Here is a 16,210-nt window from a genome sequence, read left to right as displayed (position 1 = left end):
GCAGATTTTTACAAACATGTGACCTTTTTCTCCTTGGCAAAGTCTTAGGAGGCAAGCAAAACAAAGTGACTTACTCCTCTCTGTTCCTGGATTGCATCCAGACAGATGGAGAAGGTCAAAATCATGGTTTACTGCTGTGATGTGAAGCTGTGTTTCCCTCACTCAATACCTCCTCTCTGTTACATAGGACATATTGGCCTCATCAGCTGACTGAGGAATTGGAGGCGTGCCCTGTCGCCTGCTCTTACTATGGGAGCACATAACTGACGTTGTTCGTTGGCCGGACCTGGCTCCTGTCCTCCCAACCTTTTCCATTTTTCTTATTCTTTTGCATTGTTGTTGATTTACTGTCTCATCATTGTTGTTGCATTTCCTGAGATTCAATAAACTTGTCCACATTACTAGTTTTCTTGTGGTAGTGAAGGGTGAGAGAATGAGTCAGATGCAGCAAGTGCATCTCCCATTGCATAATATGTCCTGGGGTTCTCAAGCTGCTTTCTGAGCTGAGCATTTTGCTCACCTACACCCTCTTAGCCCACCCTCCCTTCTACTTGCACCTGTCTCTTAATTTTATCGGTTCTTGGTTACAATCATATTGATCAGTATTTGTCTTCTGTATACATCCTCTCAGAAGACTCTTCCCGGCTTGATGCATATAGAATGGAGCCAGTGATGATCACACCTAATGCAATGCTTTAAATGTCAGTGCGTCGGGCACATATTTACCCACTGTACTTATGACCTGATTTGTGGAGACTGCAGTTGACTACTGCATGAAAATGCACCATGTGAGCTGCCTCTTGTCTGTGGCAGTTGCATAAACAGCCAGCCTCACCAGCCCCCATAGTGTGCTACATTATTTAAGAAATGCAAAATCCAAGCATTGAAGATAGTCAGTCGCCTCTCAAATTTTTAAGAGTGGAAAAAATACTATTTGTTTATATCCTGTCTACATGATATCGACTTTCGTCACCACTTTAACCAGGTCATCGGCAATACTTTGTATATTTACTCCCACATTATTGACTTCTTGTGATTCCTGCAGCACAATGTTCAGGGACCTAAACTTCCTGTACCCAGCCAGAGAAGGAGCATCCTCCTCTGGTGTCTACCAGTGACAGGCACCCCTTTTGGAAACCCTGTTGCCAGAAGTCTGCAGACCAGTGACCCAACACCAGCCAGTTGCTGAGGAAGCCAAGACTATGGATACCAGGATTGGCCTCTCCTCTTCCATTCCCATGCACATTCAACTCGGTTCTTCAGAGGACCCGTCAACCTCTTTATATGACACAGTTCTAACACCAAAGTGTTTGGCCTACCATGCAACTACCATGATGGTGTGGTTTTCTCTTTTGATTATCTTGAGGATTTGTGATTTAGGTTCTTCTTCTTGGCCTTTGCTGTTGGCTGTGGTTCTGGTAGCATGACGGTAGTCAGCCAGGATGATCAGTCCTGCAGCTCGCACCCGTGGGCACGCGGAGTGGCAAGTTAAGCTGCTAGATGTTGAGCAGCTGGCAACTTGGCTGTACCCACAGCAGTGCCACAGACATCTAGAGCAGCAGGTTGTCTGACTATGTTCATCGTACGATGAAAGAGTATCAGGAGCAATGTGACAAAGCTGTCGATGTCTCCACTTCTAGCAGCATTAGTATAGTTGGTGCTGAGTGCCATGTTGTTGCAGTTGGTAGCTCCGTCATGGCTGCTGCCACCTTCCGAGAAGCTGACATCTAACCTAGTCTTCTGGCTTGTGGGACAGAGATTTGTAGTCTCATGTTCTGTCTCCACTGCTGCTTGTGGGCCGCACCGCATCTCCAGCACATGTGGGATGTCAATCTGCACCTGCAGTGTGCAGTTTATGGAGCACACATGCCTCCTACTGGGAGTTGGTGTGGGCACAGCTGTTGCCTTGGTTCAGCAGTAGTGGTAGTTCCACATTGTTGAAGCCTCCGACGAGGCTCACATTCAGTGGTGCTTTTGCACATGGACCTCAACCAGAGTGCTGCTTCGCATTGCTGACATAACATGCCGGTGTGCAGACAGAGTGAGTTGTCTGCTGGATGGTTGGTGTCTTGTAAGTTATTCCACATTGGCAAGCTAAGGCAGCTTTGAATTTCTCCCAACTAGAATAACATGCTGAGTGTTTTCTACCACAGTTTGTACACTTAGGTGCCTCTTCATGTGGAAGTGAGCAGACATAGACATCAGGCGTAAAGCATTGGCGTACCCTGTGCCCGATGCACTGGCATCTGAAACATTGATGTTGTTGCCTCACCTTCAAGTTCTGCACTGTGACTGGCATCTTTGCCATTTTATTATAAACTTTCTTGGTGCACTGAATGTATGTAAATAATTGCAACAGAATATTATCTAAGGTGCTTGTATTTCCAGGTGAGAATCTTTTCTGCCTTTATCAAAGACATAGAGGAAATGCCACAACCTTCTCCATGGGGAATGAAGATGACCTTGGGACAGTTACTTGCAGAGTTTCCAAATTCATCAGGAGGAGGTATGTCCATAAATATTCTGTATTTAGGTGAACCACAGTTTCTCTGTAATCTAAGAAAATTTTGCAAACCTTTTCCACTTTTTCTCATGTGAAATTTCCTATTTTATTTACAGGAGGATGGGTGCGAGCTGTTGCCTTCTCAGGTGATGGGAACAGAGTTTGTTGGGTGGGGCATGACTCTTCCATATCCGTAGCTGATGCAAACAAACAAATGACAGTTAGCAAATTACGTACTGAGTTCCTGCCATTTCTGAGCTGTGCATGGGTTGGTCGAAACTCGGTAGTTGCAGCTGTAAGTAATTTTATGAAGTGTCTCAGAATATTTTGAAACTTACCAGCTGTCATTCAGTCAGTCATCTTTTGGATATATTCAGTAGTTGATTGGAGAACAAATGTTGGTGCGCTTATATGACCACGTTGGTTACCCACTTTTTGCAGGTGCGCAGACAAAAGAAGTCGTGCTCACTACTGTTACCTCTTGTATTTGCCAATGAGATCATGAGTATGTTACATACAAGAAATTGATAAATGTGGCTGATATGATTAGTCCCATGAAGTTCGAAGTGAACAGTCTAACTGATTTAAACTTACCAAGATAGTAATTAAAATTGTGTCCTGAACTGAGTCCCAAACCTAGACCCTTGCCTTTTGTGGAATGCTGTTTCTGGGAGAACTATTGAGACAGGCCATATGATCCACCTTGCAGCTTCAACTTAGCAGTACCTCACTCCCATTTCATGAATTACACGGAGGGTGTAATATATACATCTTGCTGAACTAGCACCGTTGGAAAAAAGAATTGGAGAATTGCTTAGCTACAGTCTGTGTGTTGTTTCGAGAGTGAATGGCACAGTCTGAGAGAATACTTTGACCGTACATACATGCAGTTATTCTAGCTTCTTTGTTCCAAATGGGAAAGCACACTTGTATGGTGAAGGTACAAACTAAGTATTTGAGTAACTGCAAGGGCAGAATATCCTTTGCAGCTCATTTCACAGAAAGATCATTGTTCAATGATTCAAATGATACTGCAATAATTATTTATGTTGACAGCATTTACATAGACTTTACTGGGAAGTTTAGAAAACAAAAAGTGTGCACACTTTATTTGCTGATGCAAGTAAAGCTCCACCACCACCACCACCACCACCGCCGCCACCCCCCCTACTTCCGATGGGAAAAAAAATTGTGATGGCTTAATAAATTAGTAAATGTTGACTAAAGGTCCATTGTTCTAGATTCCAATCCCTAGTTAGTCCTAGTAGAATTTTTTGTCGTCCTTATTGTTTCTTCTGTTTGAATATGATGCTGGCAACAATCAGAGCAAAATGTCTCGGACCTTTGGAGGTGACGGAGTCCCACCTCTAATTGACAAACCAGGGAGTCCTCAGATACAACTCGGCAAACGAATGGTAATGAGATGGTGAGCTATTAATATCAATGGGGGCTACTCTGGGAAGAAGGTAGAGCTGGCAGAGGCTGCAAGTAAGATGGGGTTGGACGTTTTAGCTGTTAGTGACATTCAGGTAAGGGGTGAGAAAGAAGAGGAAGTGGGAGAATACAAGGTCTACCTGTCAGGAGTCAAAGCAGGAATAGCAAAATGGGGTGTAGGGCTTTACATCAGGAAAGAAATGGAACTCAGCGTAGTTGCAGTAAGGTATGTAAATGAACGACTGATGTGGATAGATTTGAAAGTGTCTAGCAAGAAAATTAGGATTGTGTCAGCATATTTGCATTGTGAAGGGCCAGATCAAGATAAGATGGATAGTTTTTATGACGCACTCAGTGATGTAGTTGTTAGAGTAAAGGACAAGGATGGTGTTCTGCTCATGGGTGATTTTAATGCCAGGATTGGAAATCGAACAGAAGGGTATGAAAAGGTTATGGGTAAATTTGGAGAGGATATGGAGGCCAACAGGAATGGGAAACAACTCTTGGATTTCTGTGCCAGTATGGGCTTAGTAATCACAAACTCCTTTTTTAAACATAAGAACATTCACCGGTATACCTGGGAAGGCAGGGGAACCAGATCTGTCATTGACTATATAACAACAGATCAGGAATTCAGGAAGGCTTTGAGGGACACACGTGTATTCAGAGGAATCTTTGATGACACTGATCACTATTTAATCTGCATTGAAATTGGTATTGTGAGGCGGAAAGTGCAGGAGGTCAGGTCCATATGTAGGAGGATAAGAGTGGAGAAACTTCAGGATAAGGAAATTGGGCACAAATACGTAACAGTGATCTCAGAAAGGTACCAGTTAGTTGAATGTAGTCAATTACAGTCGTTGGAAAAGAAATGGACAGGGTACAGGGACACAGTACTAGAAGTGGCTAAAGAATGTCTTGGAACAATAGTGTGTAAAGGTAGGATGAAGCAAACAGCTTGGTGGAATGACACAGTCAAGGCAACCTGTAAAAGGAAAAAGAAGGCATATCAAAAATGGCTACATACTAGAACTCAGGTAGACAGAGAAAGTTATGTTGAAGAAGGAAAGAAAGCCAAACAGATAATTGCAGCATCCAAGAAGAAATCTTGGAAAGACTTTGGAAACAGGTTGGAGACTTTGGGTCAAGCTGCTGGAAAACCATTCGGGAGTGTAATTAGCAGTCTTTGAAAGGGAGGTAAGAAGGAAATGACAAGTATTTTGGACAGGTCAGGAAAACTGCTGGTGAATCCTGTTGATGCCTTGAGCAGATGGAGGGAATATTTTGAAGAGTTGCACAATGTAGGTGAAAATACAATCAGTAATGTTTCAGATTTCGATGTACAATGGGATAGGAATGATGATGGAAATAGGATCACATTTGAGGAAGTGGAGAAAATGGTCAATAGATTGCAGTCCAATAAAGCGGCTGGGGTGAATGAAATTAAGTCGAAACTCATCAAATACAGTGGAATGTCAGGTCTTAAATGGCTACACAGGATAATTGAAATGGCATGGGAGTTGGGACAGGTTCCATCAGACTGGACGAAAGCAGGAATCACACCAATCTTTAAACATGGAAACAGAAAAGATTGTAACAACTACAGAGGTATCTCTTTAATCAGCGTTGTGGGTAAAATCTTCTCAGGTACTGTTGAAAGGAAAGTGCGAGTATTGGATGAAAATCAGTGTGGGTTTAGGCCTCTTAGAGATTGTCAGGACCAGATCTTTAGTTTACGACAAATAGTGAAGAAGTGTTACGAGTGGAACAGGGAGTTGTATCTATGCTTTATAGATCTAGAAAAGGCATATGACCAGGTTCCTAGGAGGAAGTTATTGTCTGTTCTACGAGATTATGGAGTAGGAGGCAAACTTTTGCAAGCAATTAAAGGTCTTTACATAAATAGTCAGGCAGCAGTTAGTTGACGGTAAATTGAGTTCATGGTTCAGAGTAGTTTCAGGGGTAAGACAAGACTGCAACCTGTCTCGACTGTTGTTCATATTATTTATGGATCATATGTTGAAAACAGTAGACTGGCTGGGTGAGATTAAGATATGTGAACACAAAATAAGCAGTCTCGCATATGCGAATGACTTAGTTGTGATGGCAGATTCGATTGAAAGTTTACAAAGTAATATTTCAGAGCTAGATCAGAAATGTAAGGACTGTGGTATGAAGATTAGCATCTCCAAAATGAATGTAATGTTAGTGGGAAAGAGATATTAACGGATTGAGTGCCAAATAGGAGGAACAAAGTTAGAACAGGTGGACAGTTTCAAGTACTTAAGATGCATATTCTCACAGGATGGCAACATAGTGAAAGAACTGGAAGCAAAGCAAAGCTAATGCAGTGAGCGCTCAGCTACGATCTACTCTCTTTTGCAAGAAGGAAGTCAGTACCAAGACTAAGTTATCTGTGCACTGTTCAATCTTTTGACCGTCTTTGTTGTATGGGAGCGAAAGCTGGGTGGATTCAGGTTACCTTATCAATAAGGTTGAGGTTGCGGATATGAAAGTAGCTAGGATGATTGGAAACAATGGCAGGAGGGTGTCCACAATGAGGAAATAAAAAAAAAATAAAAAACTGGGAATGAACTCTATAGATGTAGCAGTCAGGGCAAACAGGTTTAGATGGTGGGGTCATGTTACATGCATGGGAGAAGCAAGGTTACCCAAGAAACTCATGGGTTCAGCAGTAGAGGGTAGGAGGAGTCGGGGTAGATCAAGGAGAAGGTACCTGGATTCGGTTAAGAATGATTTTGAAGTAATAGGCTTAACATCAGAAGAGGCACCAATGTTAGCACTGAACAGGGGATCATGGAAGAATTTTATAAGGGGGGCTATGCTCCAGACTGAGCGCTGAAAGGCGTAATCAGTCTTAAATGGTGGTGGTGGTGGTGGTGGTGGTGGTGGTGGTGGTGGTGGTGGTGGTGGTGGTGATATTGTTTCTTTCATCTGTGGCAACAAATTGTATAAGTGAAAAATGTCATGTCGTCCAATTGTCAAGAGTCCACATTAAAATATTGTTTCCCCTATAACTGATGTTGTCATGAGATAAAGGTTACTCATAGACAGTTAATAATAGTAATGGATCATTCTATAAGTTAAGTTTGGCGTTGTAACTGTGAGAGTGCATGATAGAATTCCATTCTGAGTCCTGAAGATGGCGTGATGATGTTGGTCTTCAGTTGATTGTGTTCAGTAGAAATAGTAGTGCAGCTATGTATTATTTTACAAAGCAGTTATTAACCTTCCTAAAAATGTTCATCACCTACAATAAAAACAGAGAATGTGTGCTTACAATTTTATTTTTATTGTTAACGCCACCATGCTGTATAGGCTGTACAATAATTTTGTGTTGCCTGGTGATCAGTTCAGTTTCAACAGTAACACACAAAGGTTTATATACTAAAATGTAGATTTTCATGGCCAGAAATGTCATGTTCATTATAATTATCCGTGCTGTTTTGCTGTGGTCAACCGACCACGGCATAACAACCCGGATAATTATAATGGACATGACACAAAGGTTTGTTTAATGAGCAGTTTTATAAAAATGATATTCTGTAAATAAATCGATCTCAGCTGTATTATCCTTATACTGTACAACATTTTTCATGCATCACACCCTTTTCAAGCATATTGCCAGTATATAAGAGTAAGTTTAATGCAATGATGAGTTATGGTTCTGATGTTCTCAACAAAGTAACATTATATGCCTACCTGTTCTGGCAATTGCTTGAAAATTGGTGTGGCATTGCCAAACAATAAAGAGAGTTGTATAGCTCAGGCTGAATTATGTTCTTGTTTCACATGTCATTCACATATTTGTGACACCACTTTGTTCACCCAGTAAAATGTTAATAGTAGTGTACAAAAAAGTGGACACTTATTCAGCTGACTATTTGCTTTGCCTTATGAGGTTTGGCATTATCTGATAGAATTCTCTCACTTGTTTTAAATTATAACTGCAAATATTTCCACAAGCTACCATCTGGTGCCTTATGCCTTCCATGGTCATTATTCATTTCATTGACAGCAGGGAAAGAATATGCTTTTTGTATGTCTCTGTACATGCTAAAATCCTTTTAGTGTGTCTAAAGTACCGAGTCTTCATTTATTTTTCTGGGTTGCAAACCGTAGTAGCCAGTTCCTAACCATAGTAGCCTTTTTTAAATTTGAAGTTACATGCATCGAGCATCAACTGTTGTCAGGATTAGCATCTATTTTTTCGCAGATTTAACAACACCAGTTGTCTATTGTTGCATTGTTAGTGGTTTCAAATTGATGGAAAACAGTAAGTAAAAATTATTGGTGATCAGGGAAAATAATAATGAGAGGGAATAAATTGTTTTTATTCTTTGTAATAAGAGGTTTCTGACTGGAATGTTTACTTCTGCAAAACCTTCAACAGTTTCTTTCCCAAAATGGTCCGTGCTTGTTTTCTTCTTTTGGCTCTATGTAAGCTTTCAACAAATGATTGTTTCAGTTTAGAAGCAGCAGCATTTTCCCACTGGTGAGTAGTGTATTTCCCTAAGTTAAAGTGTTTTTAACATTATCTTTCTTTTCCATCCAGCTCAACAAAACAGAACACTGATTTCAAATTTATAGTGTATGAGCCCAGATTAGCATATTGCACAGCCCTTCTATGGGCATGTGCAGCCTTGAGGTCCATAACTGACAGTGTTACAGGCAGAACTGACAAGGTACTTAGACTACAGGTAGAACCAAAAATAGTTACTTGTGCTTTACAGGTAAACTCTGTGTGGCCAAAATATGTTGACCGATATTTTCTGGTTGCTGTAGTGTGGTCACTCGTGGCAGTCTGCTACAAGCAAGAACTTAGACACCTTCTATTCCATAGATGAATATCTTAACAGAGACTGTTAAGCCAGCTTAAGTAAATGTATCTATTAGATTTCAATTTTGACAACACTTGGTCACAACAGTCAAGATTAGGTATTTTGTGTATGATAAATTTATTAATAGTGCATAACAGTGTTTCATTCAGTAAATATTAGCTGTTCCAGTTTACTGCATTGTATTAACCTATTTTGACTATCTGCTGACAAAGGGTCAGGGTAGTAAGTATTATATTCAAATGATTTATGTTTTTATGTTATACTTTCCGACATGTTCCTCACGCACTAGAATCATCTCATTTTTTGGGTCTGCAGAATGAAAACTGAATCTAATCTAATCAAATCACATGTGATGATAATATCACCAATCCCTTCTGATGTGGGAGCCTTACCCCTACCCCGTGATGGGCCAGTGTTAGTCTCATCACTCATTTTAAAGTAAGAAAAGAACTAGCAAAGTGTCATGTGCACTGAACTTGATGTGGTTGGCATCATCATAAACGAGATAGTTTAGGTTGCACCTCCATCCCATCTAAAACCTCCAGATTTAATGTTTCAACATACTAGCAACTTCAACTAGCAGAAAAATGTACTTGTTTCTTTGTTCTAAAATGCTAGGTCCCACATCTGAGTCCAATGTTGCCATTTTTATGGAGACCATTCAGCTGCCCACAGTTGACCAGGCACTAGAGCATAGCTTGAGAGTGCACCGATATATTGTTGCATTTGTGCACAGTTGCATTGTTTATGTTTCAGACGTGTTCTTATACACTTCTTTTTTAAAACTGGGCATTGCCAGATAATGTGCAATACCAGAAACTGAAAATGAGTTGAATTCTTTTGATATTTATATGCAGAAAATAAAGGTATTTCAAACTATCCCTGATAAAATAGTTCATTTGGATAAAGTTTGCTATTTTGGCCTCAAAATGGGAAATTACCTAATAAACTCCATTTATCATAAAAGTGAATTTTTTAAGTCCCTAGATATTAAATGTAATAGTGAGAAATTTTCCCCCATATCTCTGTTTGAAGATTTATATAAAATATTTGAAGTGGGCTGGGATGCCAAGACCTTCAGTTTTAATGTTACAGTAAAAATATGATATTTCGTGGTTCTGCAGCGGATTATCCAGAAGTAGTGACCATCAGGCACTGCGCTATTCTGCCAGTAGCTCCAACATTACATTTATTTTAAATATAGAGTGATGACAGCTGGCATCTGTGTGTCAGAAATCATTGTATTAGCGATGAATGACTTGCCTTTTCAGAATTTTCCTCAGCCAAATTGCATATTCTTAGTTATAGTTGCTACAATATAATACATTCCAATAATGTAATATCACTTGAATGAAAACTGCAACAGACTTTTTTACTAAACAGATATTTTCCCAGTCTTTTTGAGAGAGTGTTTAGCTGTGGTCATAGCAATTGGATGATAGCAGTTTGTTGTATTTTTGGTAACTGTCTAGAAGTTTGCTTCACTTTACTGCCAGGAGAACTCTCAGTGCTGTAGCATTTAGGTGTAAGGTCACTTCTCAAAGCAATCTATATTATTTACCCCAAACTGTTTTTCTTAACTGATGGCAATGAAAACATGGCATCTTCCTATGTAATGGTTCACACTGATTGAAATTTTGTAATATGTGCCACTGTTATTGGTTGATTTTTGTGCAAATTGATGTACTACTCCCTATAGTGCCAAAATTATTTTCATGGGCAGGTATGTGCTACGTGAATGTTTGAATACTGCAGATTGTCACTTCTTGGCTGATACTGTTTAATAAGGCTCTAACTAAACAAAAAGTCACACTCATGTCTGAAATGGAAGAGTGAGTAGCAGTCTTCATTGCTGCTGACATTTTACTGTATGACACATCCTTGTAGTCTTACTTTTGAAATGTGACACTTAGCACTCTGTTTTGATTAGCTCAGTTTGTTGCATTTTTCATCAAAGGAGATGGTGCACTAGTAAGGAAGTGGAATCACCTTAGAGATAATGGTGACTCAAATCTCCATATGGCTTCAATCTTTAAGTTCGTTCCAGTTTCAGTAAATCGCCCAAGGCAAATTCTAGAATGATTTCCTTAAAAAGGACACAACCGATTTCCTTCCCCATCTGATCTTGTGCTCCTTCTGTAATGATTTTGTTCTTGACAGGGTGTAAAACTGTACTCTTACTATTTGTTGTTTTTTTTTTCTTACATATTTTAATTTATTTTTAATGTTTATGAAGATATCTCTCATATTCATAAACTTAAATTTTCTGGTGTATATTTGACATAGTTTCTCTTCATTGCTTCTGGATCCTGTAACAGTTATGTATTTAATTTGATCTTTTTACGGAAGCTCTGTTTGCTGATATAATTTGAATTATCCTTAAAGTGGTTGAGATAGCGGATAATATTTTAAATACAGAACTATCCAGTGATTCTTATGCTTTCAGGGTCACAGTTGTTGCCCAATGTTGTACACAGTAAATGATGCTGGGCAGATATATTTAAATTGTAAACTTGATCAGTCACAGAAGAAAGAAGCAGGGGGCTTAAGGTAAGTGTAGATGATAAACTAGTTTACACAAGATAGATGCAGATAGGAGCCAAAAGCTTGTATGAGGACTCTCTGGAGCTAAAGAAATTTTCAAGACTATCTTTTCCAAATATCCTGTGTTGGCATGGTCTGTAATACACACAGGAGATCTGATGGAGCTCCATGTAGGCAAAAAAGGTTTTAATATTGGGAATATTGAAAGAATGCTTTCTGCGAGGATGATCTCTTGGCAGTTTGAGTTGTTGGAATTTTGTTAACAGCCCAAGAAATATAGTTCCTTATTTTTCACAGTCATTTTCAAATTTCAATTTGTTATTAGCTATCTCTACCTCTCTGCTCAATGTCACTCCTCCGTCCAATCCGCTCCCCTGCTCTTTGTATTTATCCCAGTACCTTCTATATAAGGTAACACAAATTTAATAAATGCAGTTTAATGAGTGGCACCACATGAATGAAGTTAGGTTTTCATAGTTGAAGCTTGTACTCATTTTTGCTACAGTAGCTCCACTCATCTTGTGAATTGTTAGAACTGAAAAAAGAATATGAATGCATATCTACAAGTAATTAGAATTTTTGCTGGTACTAATTCTAGTACAGTAATTGACAAGTTTCTTATTAATAGTTATTAACATTAATGAAATTCCACAGCATCTTAGATTGTATTCATTGAAAGTTGTTGGATGACACAGACTAATTCACATGTTGCCTGGAAACTGGAAAAAAATGTTCTGTGCATCAACACAGAGTATCTTCAGTGAAACAGCAAAAATAGCACACACATAATTTTCAGCAACATACTGTGAATTCTTTTGGAATTATACTGGTAACAAGAGAGCATCTGAATGGCTCAGTATATTGGTTCATATAGATGTTGTCAAGTGAGTGGATTCCCTCCATAACACACTGAAAGGAGCAGCAGGGTGAGTGTTAACAACTCCAAGAGTCGCCATTTGTAATATTTGTTTAAACCAGTCCGTGCAGTTGCGTACTTTCAAATGGCCACCCTAATCCAAAAACACCCTCATCCCCTTCCTGCTGCCTAAGGATTTCAATGCACACCATCCCCTGAGAAGTAGTGCCACATAGTCTTGTAGGGGCCTGTGCCACCCATGGCATCTTTTCAAGTATTGGCCTTGCAGTGTCTTCTCTCAAACTCATGACTTCACTGCAGTGGTCACTATACAATGACCCATGTGACACTGACCACTTTCCGGTGATTGTTACTTCTTTCTCACCATGTGACTGACCTGTTACGATGTTGGACTCTTTGTAGAGCCATTTGTTAGTTGTATACCTCTTCTGCTCTCTTCTCAGATTGCATCAGTAAGGTCGTTGGAAACATCTCCAAAACAGTCACTTGTGCCACTGGAATTGTTATCCCATTTTCTAAGGGCACCCTCTTCCACTGTCCAATGCCATAGTGGACCAGAGTTGTTGCAACAGTTATCCAGGATCACCAAAGGGCTCTGCAATGACTCAAGTGGCCTCCTTTGCAGACCACCCTCATCACTGTTAAGTTACTCCATGCAAAGGCTCACCATCTAATTAAATGTGTGAGAAGAAATGCTGGAAGCACTACATCTCATCCTCAGAAGTGTATGCCACTTCATCCCCAGTCTGCTGGGCAACCAGAGATCAACTGTTCCAGATCTATTCTTTCATAGTGGTATTTCTACCGATGCTTCTGTTCTTGCTAAACACCTTGTGACCCAGTTTGTGACTGTGTTGGAGTTCTCTTCTTACCTGGCTATGTTTTGAATGCATGAAAGACAAGTTGAAAACATCTCCTTATCCTTTACCTCCTGTCATGCTAAATTGTATAATGAATCTTTCACTGACTGACCGGAAACTCCTTCGCTCCATTCCCCAGACCTTGATTAGATTCAGAATCAGATAGTCCAACATCTGGATGTTACAGCCTATTAGCCTCACCAGTGTGTTCTGCAAACTGCTTGCAAATATGGTAGCCCAATGATTATGCACCCACAATCGATCATATGGTTAGGTTGGAAGCAACAATCCAATAATCTTTTTCTGAATGCCAACATCTCATTGCAGTTTTTTTACCTTCATAAGACATACAACACCTCTTGTCACCATTACATTTTATTTACTCTCTGTGGCCAGGGCTCCCTACAGATTTTTATTTATCAGTTTATATTCCGCTGGTTGTTTTGGGTTAGAGTTGATACTTACTCAGCCATCTCCACAGGTCCAGTAGAACTGTGTTCCACAGGCCTCTGTGTTGAGTGTCTCTATCTTCCTCGTGGCCATCAGTGGGCTAGCTACCTCTGTTGGACCGGTGGCCACCCTCACACAGTATCTCAGCAATGTTTGCATTTGATCTAATTCCCATTTTGTAGGTCTGCCTTCTTGCCAGTTCCAGGGTGCCATCAAAAGCATGTCCATTTGGACCTTTTTCTGATGGCTGATAATGGATGCTGTTCCCAATCATTAACATTTGGACTAAGAGTGGGGGTGGGACAGCTGTGGGAGGGCAGCCATTGTTGCATCCAGGACCTTGGAGCCCCTCTTCTGGCCCTATTCACCTGGTAACATGGTTATTTCTGTCACTTTATCTTAGCACTATCGATCCAAGCGATGTTAGTTATGTATTTTGTGTTCTCTCCCTTACTATTACAAATCTTCTGGCTAAAAGGCGTTCATTCCTACATAAGTGAGTTAGCTCTTAATCAGGTTGGTGGGGGAGGGCGACGGTTGCAGATGCGGGTGAGGTGTCTCTCACCAGAGATGAGTCCTAGGGGAGTTCTTGTTTGCTCTCAGACCTGTGTAAGGGCCCAGCCTATTTACTTTTTTGTATCTTTAAATTATTCCTCGCTCTACCATCAATATCTTTTTCAATACCTCAATTTTACTACTCCTAGACAATTTCATAATTTGATCAACTTTCTGGCGGATGTCACAAATTCCAGATGACCTACCTCTTGACTGAGAGACTGGTGACCTTATCTTTTTGTCCCTCAACCCCTCAATCAACCAGAAACATAACACTGTGTGATGCCAGTTCAGAAAGCAAACTATTACTTTTTATCCCAGGAACTAAAGTGGAAGGAAAGCTAGAAACGCATGTCCAAAATAAACACCATAAAGTGTAAGTTTTAAGGAAATTAGTGTGCCAAAAGAAGACATGACTAACAGAAATTTTTGTTTCTAAATATTTAAACTGTTAAGCAAAGTTCAGATATAATGCATGTCGACACATGGTAACGTGTGATCAGACAATGAATGGTAGGGCACATTAGTCGCTGAATTTCCTCACAGTCATAATGTGTTTCACACATTTTGCAAGAAGTTGTTCAGTTGCAGAGCTATATTATTCATATAAAATTGGAAAGTTGTCTGTCTAGGATAATTCATCAAGTATGCAAATTTCTTTAGATGGAGTTGAGGGGAGGTTTACTATCTTTGGCCCGAAGAAAGCATGTTTTTTGAGAATTTTTTTCTCAGGGTGTGTTCTAGATATCATTGTCAAATTTGGTCAAAATATTTATTGATATTTCCTCTACAAACTGGAATTTTTTCGACCGGAAATGTTGAAGAGCAAAGGCGGAAGTGCTGTCGGGACAAAACAAAATTTTGATGTAGACCTCCACGCGCGGTATGTCACAGGTTGGCTGGCTCGTCTGGAATCAAAATTGAGTTGACGTTAGCAAAGTATATAAGGTTCTTTAGGAGTTTTACCTCGCTTAAGTTATTTGTGCCATAGGAAACAAAATGGCGGCCATTTGAAAAAAAAAACTAGGATTTTTTTCATCAATTTTTCAACTTTGTTGGCTAAGTAAAAATGTTTATATTTGATGGAATGGAATAAAAGTGGTGCAACTCTTAGACAATTTAGTTAGCTTCGTCGGAAACAAAGATTCATGCCAATCGCTTCAGTAGATTTGAAATTACCATAATGCGCGATAAAAAAAAAGTCATTTGGAGAAAATTGCATTTGAAGTTTTGACTACATATAAATGCAATATTATGCAACTTACATTCAATCTGCTATTCCGGGTCCATAAACTAGTCCTTCCTCTTCCTCAGAGAGCATTCTGCTCCATCTGGTCCATCCTGCGCTGCTCCGGAGCTGCTAATATGGCTGGTGACAAGCGGTTTTCGGCCACTTGAATCCGGTGCTCATCCGAATGCTTGGTGAACTGCATCGAATAGAGTCCCAGGGTGACGTCCATCGTTGTCATAGTCTTCAGAATTGCTGATACCCTTCGTTGAAGCTGCTCACTGCCATGCTAGTCGCAATCTCCACAGTCTTCACACCAGAATGCAAATGCTTGGGGGCCAACTTCCAAACACATGCGTTCAAACTTTCATTTGAATTTTGTGTGTTTCCTCCCAAGCACCAGTACAATAACTCATCCTCCGGAAAAAAAAAAAAAAAAAAAAAAAGTGTAAAAGGCCGAATCAGGAAGGTGTATTTTTTTGTTCAGCCACGAATAACAAACATTTCTGTTCTGATTCGGAAAAACCGTTTCAGGGGTGGATTCTGAACACTTTTATGGATCCAAAAATGCTATTTTTTTAAAATCTGTTGTTTAAACCAAAATATAGTAAACCTCCCCTTAAGTTAAGAAGTCATTTGCCTGTATTATTATTTATCTCAACATATTTTGAGTGACTTCTTGACTTACAAACTTCATAACACTTTCAGCTTGTCAGACAGGTGTATGTATCTCACTATAAACATATTTCTTGGTAAGTCATTTTATATTCACTCAGCTCACATAATATATCTTTATGTGTATGCTAATTAATTTTTTCACTGTATTTTGTGGTCTATTGACTGCACAGTCATGTGGGCGTCTGGGGATGGAGTTATACTATTCTGATAGCGATAGCA

The 16,210-nt window shown here is 39.8% G+C and overlaps 1 protein-coding gene across 1 annotated transcript in view; it reads left to right on the top strand.

The window, feature by feature from the left end:
- Positions 1-16,210, top strand: part of LOC126175622 (actin-related protein 2/3 complex subunit 1A-B) — a 41,128-nt gene that overhangs the window by 23,073 nt on the left and 1,845 nt on the right. The window contains exons 6-8 of the mRNA XM_049922506.1: positions 2,389-2,506; positions 2,620-2,798; positions 11,246-11,349. Coding sequence (XP_049778463.1) covers positions 2,389-2,506; positions 2,620-2,798; positions 11,246-11,349 — 401 coding nt within the window. The remainder of the gene's footprint in view (positions 1-2,388; positions 2,507-2,619; positions 2,799-11,245; positions 11,350-16,210) is intronic.

Source organism: Schistocerca cancellata, chromosome 3, assembly GCF_023864275.1.
Source record: "Schistocerca cancellata isolate TAMUIC-IGC-003103 chromosome 3, iqSchCanc2.1, whole genome shotgun sequence".
Lineage (NCBI taxonomy): Eukaryota > Metazoa > Arthropoda > Insecta > Orthoptera > Acrididae > Schistocerca > Schistocerca cancellata.
The sequence above is the reverse complement of the archived record's forward strand: the minus strand, read 5'-3'. Positions and strand labels throughout refer to the sequence as shown.